This window comes from Tenrec ecaudatus, chromosome 4, assembly GCF_050624435.1.
Source record: "Tenrec ecaudatus isolate mTenEca1 chromosome 4, mTenEca1.hap1, whole genome shotgun sequence".
NCBI lineage: Eukaryota > Metazoa > Chordata > Mammalia > Afrosoricida > Tenrecidae > Tenrec > Tenrec ecaudatus.
This window is the reverse complement of record NC_134533.1, coordinates 7,428,056-7,450,140: the sequence shown is the minus strand read 5'-3', so window position 1 is coordinate 7,450,140 and position 22,085 is coordinate 7,428,056. Positions and strand designations below refer to the sequence as shown.

At 54.5% G+C, this 22,085-nt stretch overlaps 2 protein-coding genes across 5 annotated transcripts; one reads left to right on the top strand and one right to left on the bottom strand.

Annotated features, from left to right (window-relative positions):
* Positions 1-918: 918 nt before the first annotated feature.
* SNX32 (sorting nexin 32) lies at positions 919-17,249 on the top strand. Of its 3 annotated transcripts, XM_075545385.1 has the most exons (14): positions 921-1,173; positions 12,054-12,162; positions 13,347-13,451; positions 13,955-14,065; positions 14,160-14,281; positions 14,443-14,566; positions 14,706-14,810; positions 14,985-15,090; positions 15,231-15,306; positions 15,473-15,512; positions 16,233-16,319; positions 16,412-16,571; positions 16,647-16,732; positions 16,953-17,249. In XM_075545385.1, the coding sequence occupies exons 4-14, from the start codon at positions 14,036-14,038 to the stop codon at positions 17,004-17,006; spliced, it is 990 nt and encodes a 329-aa protein (XP_075401500.1). In that variant the 5' UTR covers positions 921-1,173; positions 12,054-12,162; positions 13,347-13,451; positions 13,955-14,035; the 3' UTR covers positions 17,007-17,249. The 3 variants fall into 3 exon arrangements, with proteins under 3 accessions (XP_075401499.1, XP_075401498.1, XP_075401500.1); XM_075545384.1 differs by lacking the exon at positions 12,054-12,162 and having other exon boundaries at positions 919-1,173; positions 16,412-16,498; XM_075545383.1 differs by lacking the exon at positions 12,054-12,162 and having other exon boundaries at positions 920-1,173.
* Positions 17,250-18,045: 796 nt separating this feature from the next.
* Positions 18,046-21,124, bottom strand: CFL1 (cofilin 1). 2 transcript variants are annotated; one of them, XM_075545381.1, is made up of 4 exons: positions 20,973-21,124; positions 19,085-19,392; positions 18,799-18,875; positions 18,046-18,669 (listed from the first exon to the last, which is right to left on the bottom strand). In XM_075545381.1, exons 1-4 carry the CDS (start codon positions 20,973-20,975, stop codon positions 18,557-18,559), a joined length of 501 nt encoding a protein of 166 aa, XP_075401496.1. In that variant the 5' UTR covers positions 20,976-21,124; the 3' UTR covers positions 18,046-18,556. The 2 variants fall into 2 exon arrangements, with proteins under 2 accessions (XP_075401496.1, XP_075401495.1); XM_075545380.1 differs by lacking the exon at positions 20,973-21,124 and adding an exon at positions 19,926-19,944.
* Between the last annotated feature and the right edge of the window lie 961 nt (positions 21,125-22,085).

Sequence of the window (22,085 nt, the reverse complement as noted above, 5' to 3'; positions counted from 1 at the left end):
TGGATGGCAATTCCTTTCTGCCAGACTTCCCCTCTCCACGGCTCCCCACATTCTCCTCAGGGGGGCCCAGTCTCTCTTCAGAGCTTGATTCCCTCACAGGCCTTGGGGCAATCTCCGAGGTGACTGACAATCTATGTTTGACATCTTGCTCTCCCCAAACTTCCCTGGAGCCGCCTCTCCCTGGGCCAGGCAAAGCATGCAGGGTACTTGGGATGTTGGGCAGCATCTTCATGTCCAGCGACCTGCGACTGAGGCCCAGCTTCCCTCTGGAGTCCGTCCTTTGCACATCATTCAATTTCCAGTACCCAGGCTCAAACTTCTGGTCCGCCGATCGCAGCTTCGGGGTGGTCCTACCCAGGAGTTCCATTCTCTTCCCGATCACGATGAGCCCGACGCAGGGCTGCCACAGTCTCTCCCGCATCGGCGCCGCCCTGCAGCCCAGCTCCGTCGGCAGCGACGCCCGGCTCGGGGCCGGGCCGCGGGCTTTGTGGCGCCGCCGGGACTTCCGGTGCGACTTCGCCCTCGGCTCCCTCAGACCCCGGCGTTGAAACTCAAGCGCAACCTCCGTCTCCAAAGACATGGCCCCGCGTCCTCGCCCTGCCTCATACACCCGCCCCCCCTCAGCGCCCCCCCATTCCCCCTCCCACCCAGGCCCCTGCCCGCCGCCCCCCCGGCCCCCCGCGGGTGGGCTCGAGGTCTGGCCAACGCGCATGCGCGGCCGTTGGGAGGCGGGGCCCGGAACGGCGGCGCGCGCGGGTCCGCAGGGAGCGCGCGCCGCGGGGAGATGGTGAGCCGCGCGGCGCGAGGGGGAGGGGGTTGGAGTGGAGAATACGTCAGGTGGGCGGGGGGCGTGTGCTCTCGGCGACCCCAAAGCCACCGCCCTGCCTGCTCCAGGTCTGCGCTCCACCTTAAAAACTGGGGCCTGGGCTCAGGAGCGACAGGTGTCCCAGCCAATGGCGATGCGGACAGTAGAGGTGACACCCAATCACAAGGCACGATTGGGGGAAATGGGGCGGGCGCCATCTCCGGCTTCAGGTGACTCTGCGGCCGGGAGGGGCGGACTGTCGCGGTCGGCCCTCGGGAGCATCTTCACCAGGTCCCTTCCCTGGGCGAGTGCGGCAGCCAGCTAGGAGAGTGATGGAGGAGAATCAGGAGGCCGGGAAGCAGAGCAAGGTAAAGAGGGGACGCAGCCAGCCTCCCTGTGCCCATCACCCATCACCCCAATCACAGGGCGTGTGTGTGTGTGTGTGTGTGTGTGTGCGCGCGCGCGCACGCAGACCCCCTCCTGACCTCCCTCCATCATTGCATCACCCATCACCCGTGATACCCAATCGTGGGGTGTGTGTATGTGAGAGAGAGAGACTCACAAGACTGGGGTGGGGGCAGGGGGCGTTCCTGTGGCACCTGCAGGAAGGCTGGTGAGGATGTGCCGGGAGGGTTTTACTTTTGCCCTGATGGTTGGAAAGAAATTCATCACTGCCCTCCCCCTCCTCCCTCAGGACCCAATAAAGCTGACTTGATAAAGAAGAGGAGGAGGGGGGATGTTTGGGGTAGAGAAGGGGCTGATGCCCCCCTGGGGAAGGGGGAGGGACTCTGTTCAGCATTAATAGCTTCCCTTGTATATCTCTGTTCATATAATAAGACCATCCATTCTTCATTCATTCCTCTGTATTGTATGCATTCAACAAATATCTACTGAGCAGCTCCCTTGTGCCAAGGATGCGGATGCTTAGGGGCATGCAGCAGTGCACACGTTCCAGGGCACAGTGAGCTGAGGAGAAGGATGGAGCCAGTGAGGTTCTGCCTCAAGTAGGTTCCAAGGGGCGCAGGTCAGGTCAGAGTAGCCGTGGTAAGGTTGCTGGAAAGAGGTGGGGCAGGACCCCGGGACCTGCTGCACCAATGAGCCAGGCTGTATGTGGTGGAGAAAAGGGAGTTGGGCGGATGTCTAGCCTGCCCTGGGCATGTAGAAGCCCCAAAGTAAGGAGTGGGCTCAAGTGGAATTTGGAGGGGCAAGAGGAGCTGAGAGACACAAAGTATTGAACAGAATGTGCCTGCCTCGATGTTTCTCCGTATTCATAGTTACGTTGGTGGAATCCGAGTGAGTGCATATGGGTGTAAGCTATGCTGACTGCTATAATTACTGTTAGCTATATGAGATGCCATGTGTTCTGTGGAAGGACTGGTTATGAAATGATGGCCATACCCCCAGCCTCCTTTGTAGGTACCATAGTCTCTGGAAAAACTCACTGCCATTGAGTCCATGCCGACTCATCCGACAGGGCAGAATGATTTTCCGAGACTGCACCTCTTGACAGGAGCAGAAAGCCCCATCTTTATACCTCTCCCAGAGAGACTGGTCATTTCGAACTGCTGACCGCAGCCCAACATGTAACCACTGCACCACCAGGGCTCCTTACTCTCTCAGAACCCCCAATTAAGGTTTATCTTCTAGAGCAGCGGTTCTCAACCTGTGGGTCGCGACGCCTTTGGGGGTCAAACGACCCTTTCACAGTGATCGCCTCATTCATAACAGTCGCAAAATGACAGTGATGAAGTAGCAATGGAAATAATGTTATGATTGGAGGGGGTCACCACAACATGAGAAACTGTATTAAAGGGTCGCAGCATTAGGAAGGTTGAGAACCACTGTCCTAGATGAAGCATTTTACTAAGATTCTCCTTTAAAGACATGCAAAGAATATAAAGCACACATGTGTATATATATATATATATATATTTCATGAAATAACAGATCGTCTCATAAAATAATGTTGCCAGTGACTACTGTGGATCTCTAAAGAAGCATCTGTATGAGACCAAATGGTCAGCAATTACTCTGGGGAGGGGCGGGGGGGGGCAGGGAAACCAGACAACTGGAACGGAAACCTCCGGGATGGAATTAAAGAGAACGTTGATACACTGTGGGGAATGGAATGTCACTGAACAGTTGGTGCAAGAACTGTTCAATAGGAACCTGTGTTAGGCCAGGTTGACCAAATCCAGTGACACTCATATGTGTGCAGGAAAGAACTTTATATCAAGAAGTAATTATATATCGAGAAAACATCCCAGCCCACTGCGACTCAAGTCCATAAAGCCGCTATCAGTCCCTAAGTTCTCCTTGTAAGAAGGCCACGCCTCAAGGAGGCACCATCAGGCTGTGACCTGATTGACAGGTTGAATCCCACCCCTCCACTTTTATATATCTTCAAGTTGACATGATATTATGGAACTACCACTGAACCTATTTTGCTTTCACCAAAGCACAGTAAGATATTATTATTTTTAAAATAATTTTATTGGGGGCTCATACAATTCTTTTCACAATCCATACATATGTCCATTGTGCCAAGCACATTTGTTGCCATCATCATTTTCAAAGCATTTGCCTTCTACTTGAGTCCTTAATATTGTCTCCTCATTTCCTCTCCTTCCCTCTTCCCCCCTCCCTCATGAACCCTTGATAATTTATAAATTATTATTATTTTGTCATATCTTACACTGTCTGACATCTCCCTTCTCCCACGTTTCTGTTTTCCATCCCCCAGGAAGGAGGTTATATGTAGATCCTTGTAATCAGTTCCCACTTTCTACCCCACCCTCCCAGTATCGCCACTCTCACCACTGGTCCTGAAGGGATCATCTGCCCTGGATTCCCTGTGTTTCCAGTTCCTATCTGTACCAGTGTACAGCCTCTGGTCTAGCTGGATTTGTAAGGTAGAATTGGGATCATGATAGTGTGGGGAGGAAGCATTTAGGAACTAGAGGAAAGCTGTATGCTTCATCATTGCTACCCTGCACCCTGACTGGCTCGTCTCCTCCCCACGACCCTTCAGTAAGGGGATGTCCAGTTGCCTGCAGATGGGCTTTGGGTCTCCACTCTGCACTCCTCCTCATTCACAATGATATGATTCTTTGTTCTTGGATGCCTGATACCTCATCCCTTCGACACCTAGTGATCGCACAGGCTGGTGTGCTTCTTCCATGTGGGCTTTGTTGCTTCTGAGCTAGATGGCAAGATATTATTTCTAAAAGAATATGGAAGTGAAAACATAATCTAGGAGAGCATGAAAATGGTGAATCCAGCTGAAGGTAAGAGAGAAGGGATAAAGGAACAAGTACACCCAGACGGGACAGATAAATAACAAAAGGCAAGCAGGGAGTGCATCGGCAACCTACTACAGCGAAAACGAAGGGGTGATGATTGACCATTCAGTGGTAGGAACCCAGTGAGAAGAGACCTGGTGGACTGCTCCTATCAGGATGACAGCCGATGGTGGACAGCACATAGCAACCTGATCAGAACCACCGCGATCCTCAGTGACCTAGATATTCCAATGAGACATTGCCCAAGTGGACCTTCGAAGGCCGAGTATAGTGTTCTATGTAAATAGAAGACAACCCCTAAAATAAAAAGATGAAGAAAATACAGGCTCTATTAATTTCAGACACGTTGTTGATAGGTGCTGCCGAGTCGGCTCCAACCCTTAGTGACCTTGTGCACAAGGGTGCCCAGAACGAAACACCGCCTGGTCCTCCGCCAGCCTCACCACATCCTTATGTCTGAGTCCGCTGCTGCAGCCAGCGTGTCCGTCTGTCTTGTGGAGGGCCTTCTCTTCTTTGCGGCCCCTCTACTTTCCCAAGCATGAGGTCCTTTTCCAGGGACTGGTCTCTCCCGACGACGCGTCTAAAGTACATATGATGAAGTCATGCCATCCTTGCTGCTTTTTTTAAAACTAAACGTTCATTTGATTTTCACATGTCACAATAAACAGAAATCGATTTGTTCTGCTTTTTGTCCACTACTCCACTCCACAATCGATTCTCAGTTTGGTAAAAAGAGCGAGCGAGTCTTCCACGTCGCGCTGTGAGAATGCACCCCGAGACCCCGCTCCCTGGTCTCTGGGTGAAGTGGTACAAGTACTATAAAACGGGGACAAAGAGGCTGCGCTCTGCCTTTATCTGTCTGGCCCAGTCGTTCCTAGCCCAGTGGGCACCATCATAGGCCGGGCCGGGGGCCGCATCGTGGGCACGTGACCTCCCATGGGTGGCCTCATTCTAGGAGCAGGAGGGCCCACTATTGGCATCTTGGGGGGGACCCCCAATGTGGGGTGCCGGCATCATACCAGGGCGAGGAGGACCCGGGAGATTGGGGGGAGGCGGGATCCTGGCCCCTGCTGGAGAATGGACCAGGAGGCGTCTTTCCTCGTTGAAATGCAGCCGTTCTGTCAGTCAGGCTCGTCCATCCATTTCTGATGGTCGTCTTTCACCTTCTTGTGTTTGTCTCACAGCTGGAGAGTCACGGGTGAGCTAGGTATCACGCAGGGGCCACAACAAAGCTCAGGCATGTCGCCCGACCAGCCGTTTGCTGCCGCCATCCTTGCGTCTAAGGAGCAAGCGCTCCGGCCATACTTCTTCCTAGAAAAATGCGTTTGTCCTTTGGCAGCCGTGGCATTTTCAGTATTCTTCCCCAGCACCACAGCGCGAACACATCCGGTCTTCAGCCTTCCTTATTCAGGCTCCAACCTTCAGCCCTCAAAGAAACGCCCTTGCTTTTCAGTACTCTGAAGCGGCCTTGAGGCGCCCTGGTGGTGTGGTGGTTGCACACTGGGTGCCATCTACAAGGTCTGCGGTTCGAAACCACCCGCTGCTCCTGGGTAGACCGACGGGGCTTTCTATTCTGGTCCACCATGGCAGTCTCAGAAACCCACCGGGGCAGGTCTCCCCTGTCGCTTCATTTTGACGCCTGTGAGGAGCAGATTCACCCCAGGCAGCGTGTCCTTTGAGGCCCTGGCTGCTGCTTCCGTGAGCACTGACCGCGGACCCAGCACCAGGAAACCTTTGACAGCGTCCATCTTTGCTCCGTGGATCGCGATGCGACCTCCTGGTCTAGTTGTGAGGAGTTTGGTCTCCTTTACCTTTCAGACCTAGTCGGCTGTAAACCAGGAGACCGCACTAGGAGTAAAGAGGGGATGCATTGTAATGATACGAAGGGTCAATCCAAGAGAAGAATAAAACATGGACAGGCACTTACAGATCTGGAATATACAGATGAATAGATCACAGCGTAAGAAGATGCCATAGACAAGCCCATCATTATCGTTAGACATTTTAAACAAACATTTTATTAGGGGCTCATACAACTCTTATCACAATCCACACATCCATCAATTGTGTAAAGCACATCTGTACATTCATGGCCCTCATCATTTTCAAAGCATTTGCTCTCCCCTTAAGCCCTTTACATCAGGTCCTCTTCCCCCCCCACCACCACTCCCCCCTCCCTCATGAGCCCTTGATAATTTATAAATTATTATTTTGTCATATCTTGCCCTGTCCGACGTCTCCCCTCACCCCTTTTCTGTTGTCCGTCCCCCAGGGAGGAGGTCACATGTAGATCCTTGTATTCGGTTCCCTCTTTCCAACCCACTCACCCTCTACTCTCCCAGTATCACCCCTCACACCCTTGGTCCTGAAGGTACCATCCACCCTGGATTCCCTGTACCTCCAGCTCCTGCACTAGTGTACATCCTCTGCTCTATCCAGACTTGCAAGGTAGAATTCGGATCATGATAGTTGGTGGGATCATGATAGTTGGGGGGGGGGGGGAGGTAGGGAAGCATCCAGGAACTGGAGGAAAGCTGTATTTTTCATCGGTGCTACATTGCACCCTGACTGACTCATCTCCTCCCCTAGACCCCTCTGCAAGGGGATCTCCAGTGGTTGACAAATGGGCTTTGGGTCTCCACTCTGCACTTCCCCCCTCATTCACTATGGTAAGATTTTTTTTTTCCTGATGATGCCTGAAACCTGATCCCTTCGCCACCTGGGTTTCAGCTATACCTCTTTGTTACCTTACCCTTGATCATTCCCTACCAGGCCTGCCACACCCACCTCACCACCAATTTGGATCCCTTGTTGTTCCCTTGTCCCTGGGTTTGTTAACACCACTTCCTTACCCCCATCTCCCCCTATCCCATGTCCCCCGGAACTGTCGGTCCCATTGTTTTTCCTCCAGATAGTTCATCCAGCCTATCTTATTTAGACAGACCTGTGGAGATAATAGCATGCACAGAAACAAGACAGAGCAAAACCAAGCAACAGCATACAACAAAACAACAACAGCAAACCACTGACAAAGAACAAAACACAGCACATCAAGAAAGAAAAGCTTGTAGTTAGTTCAAGGATCGTTTGTTGGCCCTTAGGAGCGTTTTCCAGTCCAGTCTGTTGGGGCACCACGCCCTGGCCCCAAAGTCCACTTTCAGCATTCCCTGGGGACCTTGCCGCTCCATTCCCTTGCTGTTCTGCTGCACTCCCCCAGTGCTTTGCCTTGGTGTGGTGGGATCAGGTCTGGCATAGTTAAACATTTTCACACCACTCTCAATAACTGTGTGAAAAGCAGACCAAAATCGCAGTAAGGATTTAGAAGATTTAAATAACATCGTTGAGCAACCTAACTGAATTATGAGGAAATTCAAAAGAATCTACAAATTGTTCAAACAAATACAGAAGTTTAGCAGGTTCCTTGGGCACAGGTAAATTTATAAAAGTCAAATGTGGTTTTACATTACAAGCAACAAACAACCCACTGCTCTTGAACTGGTTCCAACTCACAGCGATCCTATGGGACAGAGTGGAACCGCTCCATAGGGTTCCTGAGGCCCTGCATCTTCATGGAAGCAGACGGCCTCGCCGTTCTCATGCAGACCACCTGGTGAGTTCGAACCACTGCCCTTCCATTTCACAGCCCGGTACTTCACCCAGCGCACCCACAGCTCTTCTAAGAAACCCTTCGGAAGCATCCAGTCCCAAGGAACAACTCTTCACAAACACTGTACAAGACCTCCACACAGAAAACTATGACTCACTTCCAAGAAAATACAAAGAAGACCTAACTAAGTGGAGCGAGAATCCATGTTCATGGATTGGAAGATTCAATATTGTGAAGATTCCATCCTTACCCAATTGATTGATAGAGTCAACCAAATCTCATCAAATCCCAGCAAAGTTGTTTGATTTTTTTTTTAAAGATCATTTTATTGGGGGCTCTTCTAACAATCCATACATCAGTTGTATCAAGCATATGTGTACATATGTTGCCATCATCATTTTCTAAGCATTTACTTTCTATTTAAGGCCTGGGTATCATCTTCTCTTTTTCCCTCCCTTCCCTCCCACCCTTATGACCCCTGGATAAATGATAAATTATTATTATTTGTATATTTTACATTGGTCCCTGTCTCCCTTCCCCCAGTTTCTGTTGTTCATCCCCCTGGGGGGGGGGTTATGTATTGATCATTGCAATCGGTTCCCCCTTCCTCCCCGTCTCTCCCCAGCTTCCCCCCCATCCTCCTGGTATCACTACTCACATTTCTGTTTAGCTGACCTGGATCCCGTGTTCATGAGCCCTTATCTGTACCTGTGCACATGCTCTGGCCTAGCCCGCAGTGAGAGGCAGGACTGGGGTCGTGACAGTGGCAGGTGAGGAAGCCTCCAGGAACCAGAGGACTAGTGTGCGTTTCATTGGTGCTGTACTGCGCCCTGGAGGGGTTTTGGGGTGTGTTTGTTTTTGTTTGTTTAAGTTGAAATTACAAGGTGATTCTAGGATGTATATGGAAGTGCAAAGGACCTTTAATAAATGGTCAGACTGACTTTGCAAAAGGACAGCGGTGGAGGCTTTACACTAACTTCACACCCTGCCTGTCAGATGACTGTAGTGAGACAGCGTGACGTGTAAGGTTAGATACATATGTATCACTAGAACAGAGTAGAGTCCAGAATTAACCACACTTACAAGGTCAACTGATTTCCAGCCAAGACTGAGGCATGCATCAAAGCAATTCAACAGCGAGAAGAAAACCTTTTCAAGAGTCATGCTGGAAAACCAGAGGTGGGGAGGTAGGACAACAACTGGTGATATATAAGGTAAAATAGTCACAATTCACAGCTCACACGATGTACCAAGTAAACTGAAAATGGACCAGAGCCCTAAATGTAAAAGCTAAAACGATTAAGCTTCTAGGAGAGAAAGAGAGAACATCTTCATGACTTCGGGGTTAAGCAAAGGTACCAGCGATGCACAAAAAGCCTTGACCACAGAGAAAAGACTGCGATATTAGGCTTTCAAAACACAGTACCACTAAGAGATCATAACAGCAAACCTAGGTGAAAGCTGAGCAACATGTACACCTGACCAGGGGCTTGCTCTAGGATGGATGAACGGTTCCCATAGATTAATAAGAAGGTGAATTAATTCTAAAAAGAGGGGGGAGGAGGAAACACTGGAGGGAGCATTTTACAAAAGGATACACTCAAATGGCCAATATCCCCAAATACCAAACTCACTGCCATTGATCGATGCCAACTCACAGAGACCCCATAGGACAGGGTAGAACTGCCTCTTTGAATTTCCAAGACTACAAGGCGTTACAGGAGTAGAAAACCCTGTCTTTCTCCTGAGGAGCAGCTGGTGGTTTTGAATGGGTGACCTTGCAGCTAGTAACCCAGCGGGTAACTCCTGTGTCACCAGGGCTCCCCAAGGAGTTATTAAATACCTAAAAATGTGTGGCATCCTTTCTTACCAGGGACTGTCTTAAAACCACAATGGGCTAAAAGGACCAGCAATTCTTAAGTATTGGCAAAGATGTAGTCCAACTGGAAGTTACATAAGGTGTTGGTGGGAGTGGAAATTGATACAGTTATCTTGGGAAACTGACCGAACCAAACTCACTGCCATCAGTCATTGCCAATTCTTAATATAGGGCATTGGGACAAACTTTAGGGCCCTAACAGGGTGCACAGATATACTATCAACTGTAAAGACAAGACAGGTGGACTGTGACCTACCTATGAAAGCTAGGCCATTCACATGCCACAAGGCTTCATCGAGAGTAACATGAGAACCCACGGACCTGAAAACAAAATTGTCAACAACACGCGGGACAGGGACTAAACTCCTCAATCTGTAGAAAACCGCAAGCCCGCAACAACAAGAAGAGGAAGAATCCTTTTATTTTTTAAAGTGGGCGAAGGACCTGAACAGACAGTTCATCCGCGAAGACATGCAGATGGCCGAGACACATCTGAAGCAATCCTCAAGATCACTAGCCATCCAAGAGATGCAATCAAGGCAGCCATGAGATCCTACCTGACATCGGCAGTAACAGCAAAGTTTAAAACAAAACAGAAAATACAAATACTAGAGAATGTGCGAAGGCATTGGGGTCCACAATTATGCTGGAGGGGCTGTGAAAATGCACCACCACTGTGGAAGCCAGCATGGTGCCGCCCTAGCAATTGGGAGTAGAAATACCATATGGTGGATCAATTGAACTCTTGAATCGTATGGTGTGTGAATTATATGCCAACAAAGCTATTATAAAAGAAAAAAATATCACTTAAAAAATAAGCACACAGGGGCGGGAAGAAATACCATGAGACACAACCATCCCTTGCCTAGGTATACGCCCTACGGAAGTAAGGGCATAACACGGACACACGTATGCACACCCGTTTTCATACTGTGCCGTGGACGATAAAAAGGAGGTGGGACAGCCAAATGCCCATCAGAAGAAGGCTGGGTAAATGGCCGTTGGTGCGTACACATAATGGGATGCTATGCATTGCCGAAGAGAAATGACGAAACCATGACGCGCCCCATGGCAGGATGGGCCTGGAGAGCACGCTACTGAGTGAACCGGGTGGAGCACAGCAGGGGTGTCATGTATGAGGCTCTGCTCTAAAGCAGAAATCAAGACACAAGTTCTCAGACCAAAGGAAACCAACTTTGGTGGTGACAGGCAGGGAGGGAAGCTGTTGGGAGAAAAGCAATCCAAGTGGCAGAGTGAGGCAAGCTATGGGAGGATCGGGCACGTAGCTTAAGTTGGGTAATACAAACGTGATGATCTCCGATCTCTCTCTCTCTCTCTACACACACACACACACACACACACACACACACACAAAACTGACCTAGCTTGAGTCAGACACAACGTAGACTTCAAAGCAGCCTATGGCTCCTTCAGCACGTTAAAGAGGCCAGTGCAGTACTGTCCCATGGCAGTAGGTATCCGTAGTAGCTCAAAACTTGAAATAACCCAAAAGAGCTTCAACAATAGAATGGGGAAAGCAAACAAACCAAAAACAATAGAAGAGAGTCCTAATTTAGGATATAGCTCCATGCCGGAATGCTACATACACAGAATAAGAAACGACCCGCACCTCCTCTCAGCAACACAGTGGGATCCCAGTCCAAGAGCCCAGACTCCGACGAGTACCTACTGTACCCTCTCATTTGTGAAGTTCAAGGACAAGCACAAGTAGTCTACGATGGTAGAGTTCAGGATGATGGCTAGCCCTGGGTATCACTGACTCGTTGTGGGGGAACCAAAGCGGATCCTTTTGGAGTGTTGTAATAAACATGAAGTGTCTTATTATGAGTAGATAGCTATTCCAACCAATCACCATTGAGTTGCTCATGGGGACCAGAGTGGCAAATGGTTGATGGGATTGGCTGCCAACCGAGAGGTGAGCAGTTCAAGTCTTCCCAGCAGTACCTTGGAAGAAATACCTGGTGATCTACTTCTAAAAATCAATCAGAGAAAAACCCGCGGACCACAGGTCTACTCTGGCCCACGTTGGGTTGCTCTGAGCCTACATCAGCTCGACAAGTGGTTCATACGTGGGCTTTACACTTCAGACTTGTGCCCTTAAAACTCCACAAGTAGATAGATAGATAGATAGATAGATAGATAGATAGATAGACGGATAGACGGATAGATAGATAGATAGATAAAAGGACGTGTGCCCTTTGTCATATGTACGTGAACCCCCAATTTAAATTAATGAATGAATGGACGTGGGCCTGTGTGAGTCTGGGTACTTTAGAGAAACAAATCCACAGAAACTCATGTATAAGGAAGTGTTTTATATAAAGGTTAAGTGCGCATCAAGAAAACATCCCAACCCAGTGCTGCCCAAGCCCACAAGTCCAACATTAACCCATATGTCCGACACCAATCCACAAAGTCCTCCTCCATCTCACAAAACAGACACAATGATGCCGACTGCAGGAGGAAAGCTGAATCAGTGAGTGTGTAAGCGTCTCAGCGCTGGCAGGGGTCTCCACACGGCTGCTCCAGCACCCAGGGCTGCACCAGGGTACGTCCATGTGGCTTCTCCTCAGGAATGTCTTGCAGGGAACTGAGGCAGGGAACTGGCTCAGGCAGCTGCACCCTGGTCCGACTATCACAAAGCAAGAGACCTGAGAACTAGAAAGGGGAGGCTCACCGAGCCATTCATCTCTCCGCCCTTCAATGAACCCCACATGTGTTTATTGGCCAGGTTGGCACAATAAATTAACTATATCAGTGCCCTTTGCCATATGTAAGTGAAACCCCAATTTAAAAACCAAAAAGGGGACGTGATGAAGAGGGCTAAGCGTGTAACCGTGATTCCCCGGCTCAGGAGGCGGGCCTCAAGAACGGGCAGGACAGTCAAGACGCGGGGCCAAACATGCTTGGTAACGTGGAGCGGCAGCGACAGAGAGGCAGGCCATCCATAAGATGGACTGACACGGTGGCTGCAACAATGGGCTCAAGTGTCGGACCCATTATGAGGCTGGAGCAGGGCCTGGCAGTATCTGGTTCTGTTGTGCACAGGGTCACAGTGGGTCGGAACTGACTGAATGGCACCTAGCCACAAGAACAGTCTATTTCTAGATCTACAAATCATTGAGCCCCATCTCGGGAGTGGCGGGGGTCCTGTCCCGTCCCTTCAGCAATGCCTGAAGACAGTGTCTGCCCTCTGTTTTAGCAGCACTGGGCCCAGTGGTGTGTACGCAGCAGGTGGCTCAGTTCAAGTGAACTAGGAACTTGGCGCCTCCCAGGTGTTTTCACGCGGGGAAATGTGTGCTTTGCCTGCTCAAGAAATGGTTTCCGGAACCCCTGAAGCCAATGGGAGCTTCTTAGCCATCTTGCTTTAAAGCCTTGCTACCCAGCCTAGGGAGCGGGTGAGCCAGCAGCTGAGGAAGCTCAGAAAAAGGACATGGGTTGGTTGGTATCCAGAATCGGGGTTCACCTCTGGCCCTGCCACCTTGCCGCAGGGCGACCTTGGTCATGTTCCTTCACCTCTCTGGTGGTCTGGGCTTCCAGGTCAGTAACATGGGGAGTGCCCTGCCTGCCTCCATCAGAGGATGGAGGGGTGGCAAAGTGTTCTGGCAACTGTAAGGGGGGGGGGCTGGGAAGCATGCCTCTGCGGTGGCTCCCCAGGAAGATCAGCAAGCCAGAGATGAGGCTGTAGCAAGGGACTGTGGTCCACCGGGTCAAAGCCTCCCTCTTCCCCAGCCCTCCGCCACCGCCAGGGACCTGCAGGCAGACAACCCCTTACAGGTGGAGATCTCAGATGCAGTGAGCGAGCGGGACAAGGTGAAATTCACTGTTCAAACCAAGGTGAGGCGGGCTGTATTGGGGGTGGGGGGTGGCAGGGTGAGGCAGGCTGTATTGGATGGGGGGTGGCAGGGTGAGGCGGGCTGTATTGGGGGTGGGGGGTGGCAGGGTGAGGTGGGCTGATTTGGGGGTGGGGATGGGGGTGGCAGGGCATGAAGGATAGCTCGAGACAAGTTCCAGATGACCTACAGTGTGTCTTGTGTGTGCGAATGCATGTGTGATTCAGAAGCCCAAGGAGCCTGCATCCCTCAGCCTCTTGTCCCTTCTCAGAGGGGGGGGGGCAGTTTCCATCATAGCTTTTGGATGCTGACAGAGCCACAACCTCACCTTTCTTCAAAGCAGAAATCTTGTCTCCTGTTCCTGCCACGCCTCTTGGGTGTCTTTGCCCAAGGCCCCAAATCCTAACCCACCCACTGGGGCTCAGATTGGGGGATTGGTGGTGTGGGATCATCGTCCAGCCCAGGTGGCCCGGGAAGAGAGGCCCTCACAGGCTCCCTGCCTTCCAGAGCCGCTTCCCTCACTTTGCCCAGCCGGAGTTCTCGGTGGTGCGGCAGCATGAAGAGTTTATCTGGCTGCACGATGCCTACATGGACAACGAGGAGTACGCCGGCCTGATTGTGAGCAGCGGGCAGCTGGCTGGCCTTTGGTGGGTGATGCCCCCTCCCCCCCCAGGAGCATTCTCCTCACCCGTGCTGACCCTCCTCTGAGCAGATTCCGCCAGCCCCGCCAAGGCCCGACTTCGAGGCGTCGAGGGAGAAGCTGCAGAAGTTGGGCGAGGGGGACAGCTCTGTCACCAGGGAGGAGTTTGCCAAAATGAAACAGGAGCTCGAGGCGTGAGTGTCCCTCCAGCCACCCCCCCTGGTAAAACCCCCACTCCAGAGCCCTGATTTCTTCCTGACCCCGAGGTTGGCCTGCTCTCATCTCTGACCCCAGGCTGCTGAAGGAAGGGGGGCAGGGGTAGACTGGATAGCCAGAACCCCCGCCGTTCCTCCAGGGAATACCTGGCCATCTTTAAGAAGACGGTGGCCATGCACGAGGTCTTTCTGCAGCGCCTGGCGGCCCACCCCACGCTGTGCCAGGACCACAACTTCTTCGTCTTTCTGGAATACGGCCAGGATGTGAGCCAGGCTGCAGTGGTGGGGGCTTCCCCCAAGGGAGGGGGAGGCAGGGCTGGAGGTGGCAAGATGCCCACACAGAGGGGGGGGTCATGGGAGGTGTCCCCTCCCCCCAACACCAGCCCTTCCTCCTGTGCCTCAGCTGAGCGTCCGAGGGAAGAACAGGAAGGAGCTGCTGGGGGGCTTTCTCAGGAGTATCGTCAAGTCTGCGGACGAAGCGCTCATCACTGGCCTGCCGGGGCTCAAGGTGACCCTGGGCTCCTCTCTGGCTTCACCCAAGGTCAAAGCCAGAAAGCCGATGGCAGAGGGGGAGTGAGCATGGCCAGGTTGGAGGGCGATGGTACTACTCACCCGTGGGTGCCTGTGGCTGCCGTTGCACCCGTGCCATGGGTGTCAGTGGGGTCCTGTCTGGCTCCCTTAGGAGGTGGATGACTTCTTTGACCATGAGAGAACCTTCCTGCTGGAGTATCACACCCACATCCGGGACGCCTGCCTGAGAGCTGACCGGGTCATGCGCTCCCACAAATGTAGGCCCAGGACTCCCTGCCCCCTCTCCAGGGTCCTTTCTAGGGGAGAGGAGAGCAGGACGCACCTGGGTACCCCCGGGGGGGGGCGCTGTGCAGACAGACCATGGGGCGCTGATGGCGTTGTTCCCCAACACAAACAGGCCTGGCCGACGACTATATCCCCATCTCAGCTGCACTGAACAGTCTGGGGACACAGGAAGTGAACCAGCTGAAGAGGTGAGCCTGTAGTACTGCTCCTGCCCATTAGGGGTCCTATTGTCATCTCCGGGGGGAGGGGTGCATGAGTGCAGAAGATTCTCCTGGGGTTCAAGAAAGGGGAGGGGGAGATTTCCCCAAGGAAGCCAGGGACCCTCACCCCAACTTCCTTTCCACCGCCCTCTAGGAGCTTCCTGAAATTAGCTGAACTCTTTGACCGGCTACGGGTGAGTCTGTCTGGAGGGGAGGCATCCCTTCCAGTCAGAGGGAGGGGGAAAAAGACGCAGGACCACTTCAGTGTTCCGGGATCACTCTGGGCCGGTGACACCTGGGACTCACACTCCGGCCAAGTGCTGGAACACAAGGGACCGCGTGGCAGAAACCAGGGCTCAGTCTCCAGTCTGCGTGTGATGGTTGGGGTGGTGGGGGAGGGGTCATGGGGAGGCTGGATGAGCCCCAAGGATGTGCCACGTCCCTCTGGAAGGCTGCTCCCTGCTGCCAACATCCTGCTCCAGATGCCCACTTCCTGAACTCCTCCAGGAAAATCCGAGGAGCTTGTCAATCTTTGGAGAATGTTGTATCCCATCTCTGCACTGCTTAAAACTCTTGAGGGGGCTTGCCCTTCCTAGAATGTCTTTAACTAACCCAAGTCCAAGGTCCTGAGTGTAAGTAGGCCTGCTTTGCTTGGCAGCCCCTCCCCTCAAAACACATTACCCAGCGTGCCTATGGGCGAGTCTTGGGCTTCCGCCCGGCTGCCTAACTTCTGTTCAGTCCTCAAGACCCTAGTGAGCTGCCTCCTCCTTGTGGGGTTCTCCTCCAGGCTGTTGAGAGCTTTGAGGGCCCGGTCTGAACGCGAGCTCAGTTCGGCTCTGCCAGACACTGGAGAGAGGAGGCCCACCCCTTCCCTGGTCCCTTGGCTGCCTCTCCAGTCTCCACCGTCCTCACAGAAGCTGGAGGGCCGGGTGGCCTCTGACGAGGACCTGAAGTTGTCGGACATGCTGAGGTATTACATGAGAGACTCGCAGGCGGCCAAGGTGAGTGCACCAGAGTGGGGCTCGGGGCTGGGGGCCAGCTGCCGTTGGCCACACGGGCTGGGCCGCATGACCCTGCCCTGCGCCCACTCCAGGACCTGCTGTACCGCCGGCTGAGGGCACTGGCTGACTACGAGAACGCCAACAAGGCGCTGGACAAAGCGCGCACCAGGAACCGGGAGGTGCGGCCCGCCGAGAGCCACCAGCAGCTGTGCTGCCAGCGCTTCGAGCGGCTCTCAGACTCAGCCAAGCAGGGTGGGCGCCCTACCCTGAGCCCTCTGCCCCTGGGCACCCAACCGCAGGTCCCCATTGATGTCCCCTTCTCTCTAGAGCTCATGGACTTCAAGTCCCGCCGGGTCTCCTCGTTCCGCAAGAACCTCATTGAGTTGGCAGAACTGGAGCTCAAACATGCCAAGGTGAGCCACCAACCCACGCCTGTCCTCCCTCTGCCCAGAGTGGGAGGGGGAGGGATGGAGGCTCCAGCTGGGGCTCAGGGGCAAGCCCCACCCTCCATCCTTGCAGCTAATCCCAGAAAAAGGTAGGGGTATGGCCTGAGTTGGGGGTGGTCTACACTCTCCATTTAAAGGAACAGGGTGAGAATGGGGGAAGGGCGCCCATCCAGGGTCTCTCCCACAGGCCAGCACCCTGCTGCTCCAGAACACCCTAGTGGCTCTAAAGGGGGAACCATAGCACAGCCCTGCCCAGGACCACCATCACCCCTGCCCTGCCCCAGCAAGACATCTCCTTCCTCACCCAGCCAGACTTGCCCTGCCCCATCTGCCTTGGCTAGAAGCCCAACCTGCCACAGACCCCTGGTGAGCACAGGCCCATGTGCAAGGGCAGCTCGTGGCCCAGGGCTTCCCACACAGGGGCTGACTCCAACAGCCAGCCCCCACTCGTTCTTCACGAATAAAGAGCCGGGTTTTGTAGCTAGAGGCCTGCTGGTGTGCTCATTTCCCACTGCCTTCTCTAAGCAGGCACTGCGGGAACCAGATCTTGAGGGCCAAGGGGAGCCCCCTGTAGCATCCTCAGCTTCTCAACAGGTAGGGCTGATTCTGGGGCTTGGAACCCCAGGAAGATACAGCAAGGTTTGCACACAGGCCCACAACCGTACAAATCCTCCACTTGTAAAAAGGGCCACTCCTTTCGCCTCCCTGCCAGTGTGGCCATTCAGGCGTCTCACCTAGTTAGCTGAGCATAGCTCAGTAAGCTCAGCCACCACCCTGTGACCGACCCTGCCCCAGGGCCACACTTCTTGGAGAGCCTTGCCTACTGGGCAGGTGAAAGTCTGATGTTGCCAACACCTTCTTGGATAAACATAGGCTCTACCTGGCTGGCCCCACCCTGCCTGGGTTCCAGCTGCATCTTCGAGGTCAAAGGCTCAACTAGGCCTGACTCACACACTGTCATACTTAATCAGACTCTCTCCCCCAAAGAGGGCAGAGGATGGAAGGCCAGTGAGTCCATCCACCCCCAGGCAACCTGTGAAACACAAAGACCCACAACAAATGGGTGGCAGTACCCAGCCAGGGGATGGGGAGACAAGGAAGGGCATCGTGTAGCTCAGGCACAAAGCCACTTGAGGGCCCCCTGCAGACAGCAGTGGCCACACCCTGGCCATGCCACTCCTCAAAGGCCAGTCTGGAGCCAAGGTGACACCACCCAGCCCCTACCATACTCAAGAGCCCGCCCCTGCCCCCAGCCTCAAAACAAATACTGCACACGGGAGCCTTTTTATTGTCTTCTCTCTTTTTTTAATTGAAGGTTTCTTGTAGGCCCAAACAAGTGGCTGTCAGTGACTGGAGGGGAGGGGGATGGGGAGAGCAGCTGGAGCGGGGTGGGTCATCTTAATTTTCCACTCACACACAGTACTAAAGGAACAAGCACGGACTCACTACTGCAGTTAGAAGTTGGCAGCCTGGAAAAGGGGGGATGGGGAGTGGACGTTAATAAAAAAAATACAACCCCCTTCCCCAACTGGGGGGACGGGGAGGGAACTTGGTCTGTTTCAACAAAGGAATCAAAGATCAGAAGCCATTTGGGAAGGCCAGAGCCGTCGGGGCGGAGGGAGGTGGGCTGGTCCAGGGGTTGGGGGGGCTGTTTGGCAACTGGGGCGAAGGGATTGCCCTCCCCCTGCTGGGGTCCCCCCAGCCTCTCCGGTCTGGCAGGAAGGGGGCAGCCTGCAGCCCCCGCAGGCAGGTCTGGGGCTGCCGGGTGCTCCTGGCAGGGGTGGAGGGGGCTCACAAGGGCTTGCCCTCCAGGGAGATGACGGCGCTGCCCCCCAGCTTCTCGGCCAGGGTGCAGCGGTCCTTAACCTCCTCATAGCAGTTTGCTTGTAATTCGTGTTTGATTCCTGGAGGGAAGAAGTGGATGAGTGTGAGCAGGAGGCATGGGGCAGGTTCCGCAGCCAGGGGATGGGCACTCCCCCCCCCACCCGACGCCAAGCAGCAGGCCTATGCCCCCCACTAAGACTGGCCCTTACCCGTCAGCTTCTTCTTGATGGCATCCTTGGAGCTGGCGTAGATCATTTTGCTCTTAAGGGGTGCACACTCGGGGGCCCTGGAGGGAAAGGAAAAAAGAGCAGGAAATTACAGGCATCCCAGAGCAGCAGACAGCTTCCAGGCATCCTTGGGGTGGCCGGCCTCTAACATCCATGCGGTGGCATCTCCTCAGTGACAATAAACCGGGGACAAGTGACTGTTCCCCTCCCCCCCAGTGGCTTGTGGCTCTCATTTTGAGAAAAGGGGCTAAGGGAGGGCAGGCCTCACCAGAAGATGAACACCAGGTCCTCCTTCTTGCTCTCCTTGGTCTCGTAGGTGGCGTCGTACAGAGCGTAGCGGCAGTCCTTGTCAGGCAGCATCTTGACAAAGGTGGCGTAGGGGTCATCCACCGTCTGGCCCACGTCCCCAACCAGGATCTCCTTGCCCTCCTCCAGGATGATGTTCTTCTTGTCCTCGCTCAGGCAGAAGAGCACGGCCTTCTTGCGCTTCTTGACCTCCTCCGGTGTCGAGGACTTGCGCACCTTCATGTCATTGAACACCTTGATAACTCCGTCGGAGACAGCCACACCAGAGGCCTGCGAGGCAGAAGGGTGCCATGTGTCCCCCCTGAAGAACCCATTCCTGGGGCTCTCCACAAGTCTGTCCTGTGCTTTCACACAAGACCTCAGTCTGATGCCAACAAGTGGAGACCACACCCTCCCATCCCAACAGGTCATCCAAGAACCTAGAAGAACCCCCCCCCATGGCCATCTAGGTTCAACATCCCATCATCTCACAAGATGGGAAATCCAGGGCTCAGGACAAACTCAAGCGCGGCTAAGCAGGAACCCAGAATTAAAACAATCCACACACTACTGCTCATTCCCAACTCAGAGTCCTCAATCTCAGCCTCTGCACAAACGTGCAGATGCAGAGGGGAGGAGACTTCAGCATCCCAGGACATCAGACAGGCCCTCCCACTACCAGAACAGCTCCCTGTACGTCCTCAAAAGCTCATCAGAACCGTTCCCAGCAGTCTGTACTCAGACGGATCTCCCCAAAGCAAGGACCACTGCAATTAGTGAACAGCACCCGTCCTCCGAGCCATAGTGTCCAGCGCCCTCTCTACCATGTGTCCGCTGGGGACCCGTCTAGCCAGGAAAGGGAGCTGCCCACAGTGCAACCTGCACCCCCCCATCCATCCCCGGAACTGCAGAGGAAGCCGGCCACGTGATTCATTCGCTTCCGGAACGGGCGGGGAGGGATCTGCCCGGCCACCTCACCTAGAGGGAAATTCACACCCTAGAGGCAGGAGCTCCTCCAGGGCGCCAAGCCCCGGGCGAGGGCTGGCGCGCTGGGGACCAGACCCGACTAGCGTCCAAACACGGGCGCGGGGGGGTTTCCAGGCGGTGCCTGCCTGGGTCACTTCCCTAAACTCGGCTCCACCCTCGGGCCCATCCGGGAAGGCCGATAGCCCCACTTGTCCAGAGCTTCGCGGGCCGCCCCACGCCCATTACACGCATGGGGGTGGGGTGAAGAGGCGGAGGACAGTGCCGTTCCGCCTGGACCCAGGATCGCGGACTCTGCTTTGTAGGCGCGCTCGGCCTCGAGCAGGGCCGTAGCCGCAGCTCCTAGACGCCCACGTTCCCACCTGGCGCCCGGCGCCCCGGCATCCCGCTGGCACCCCGCGGGCGCAAGCATCCCTGCCACCTGCTCGCCAGCGCGGCCCGTCTGCTGCCGAAGCAGGATGATGCGGCGACAAGAACAGCCTTTGGGTGGGGCACGCGCACCAAGACCGCTTCTCCCCCACCGCCGGCCGTTCCACCGCGGTCGCCGCGTGTTCCCGCCGGGCGCGCGCCCCCCACCCCCGTGAAAAGGCCAGCTCCCGGCGCGCGCGCGCGCCCCCACCCCTCCCCCCGCAGCCGGTGTCCGCGCGGGCGCACCAGGCGTGTGGGGGAAGGGAGGCCAGGGGGCGCGCGAGCGACGTCCGAGCCGGTCCTCCCCGGCGCCCGCGGGCGCGCACGCGCGGCCCGGCACCGCCCGCCCCTCAGCGCGAGACCCTCGTCCCGCCCGCGGCGCTGGGGGAGGGGGTCCCGACGCCGCTCCCGGGCACGCTCCGGCGCGCGGACGATCGACCCGCAGCCGCCCCCTTGGGGCGCCGTGGCCTGCTGCTCACCATGTTTCCGGAAGCGAGAAGAGTATGGCAGAGAGAGGAAGAGAAGATGGGAGCCGCTGCAGCTGCTGCCGGGACCCGACTGAACGCGGCCTCTCCCGGCCCCTTCCGTTTAGTAGGAGCCGCACAATGAGGGGCGGGGCGGGCTTCCGGCGCTCTCCCCCAGGGCCGACGGGAAATGAAGTCCGGGGTTCTGCGATGGCTCGGGGCTCACAGCCTAACTGAGGCGTTCTCGCTTGCTGGCCTCCCGGTTCCGCACTGCATGCTGGGAGATGTAGTTTGAAGCAGGCAAAGCAGCCAGGGCGAACGGAGAGCACTCCCATAGGTGGAGTTTCTCAGGAAACGCTCCACGCTGAGCCTTAGGCCGTGATGCACCTTAAGGATGGCACAAAAACGAACCCGGGTTTGGCGGCCCTTCACCCTGAAATGAAACGCACTTTCTAAGCATCATCTTGGCGCTTTCTGGACCCCTTTGTCTGCATATTTTGCATGGGACTAGGATTTTGCTTTTCTGAATTGAAGCCACTGCCCATTGGACTGGAAACCAGTCCTAAGACAAGAAGCAGCCCAAGCCAATAAGCAGAACACTCCTGGCACCTCTGTACAAAGCCATTGTTGTCTCATCAAAAAAGACCGTACGCAACGTTAAATAAAAACAAGGGGAAAGGTGACAGGGCCGCAAGCTTTGCGAGGAGGATTTTGTCCTTGTTCAGAGATGGTTGGCAGACATCATGGGGGCTGGCGCGTTTTCAACTCAAGGATTCTATTTTACCAGGCACCAAGGAAATAGTGATTAAACAGAACTTGAACCTTGTTCAGGTTTGTAGCCAGGTACATGAATAAACTCATATGGCCACAAGATCGACCTACAAGATATGTGAGTGTCGAAGCCCAAGTACAAAGGAGCTGTCTGGGTGGACGACCAGGGCCTTACTCTTGCAAACAACCCACAAGCCTCCCCACAAAAGGACTTGGTAACCTGATGCTATAAACCGACTCCCCAGTGGTGTCTGTCTGGACGACCCCAAGAACGACGCCCGGGAGTGGGGTGCCCCGTAGAGCATGCCGGGGATTGTAGTCGAGGGCAGCCGCAGCGCCACTCATCCGCCAGCAAGT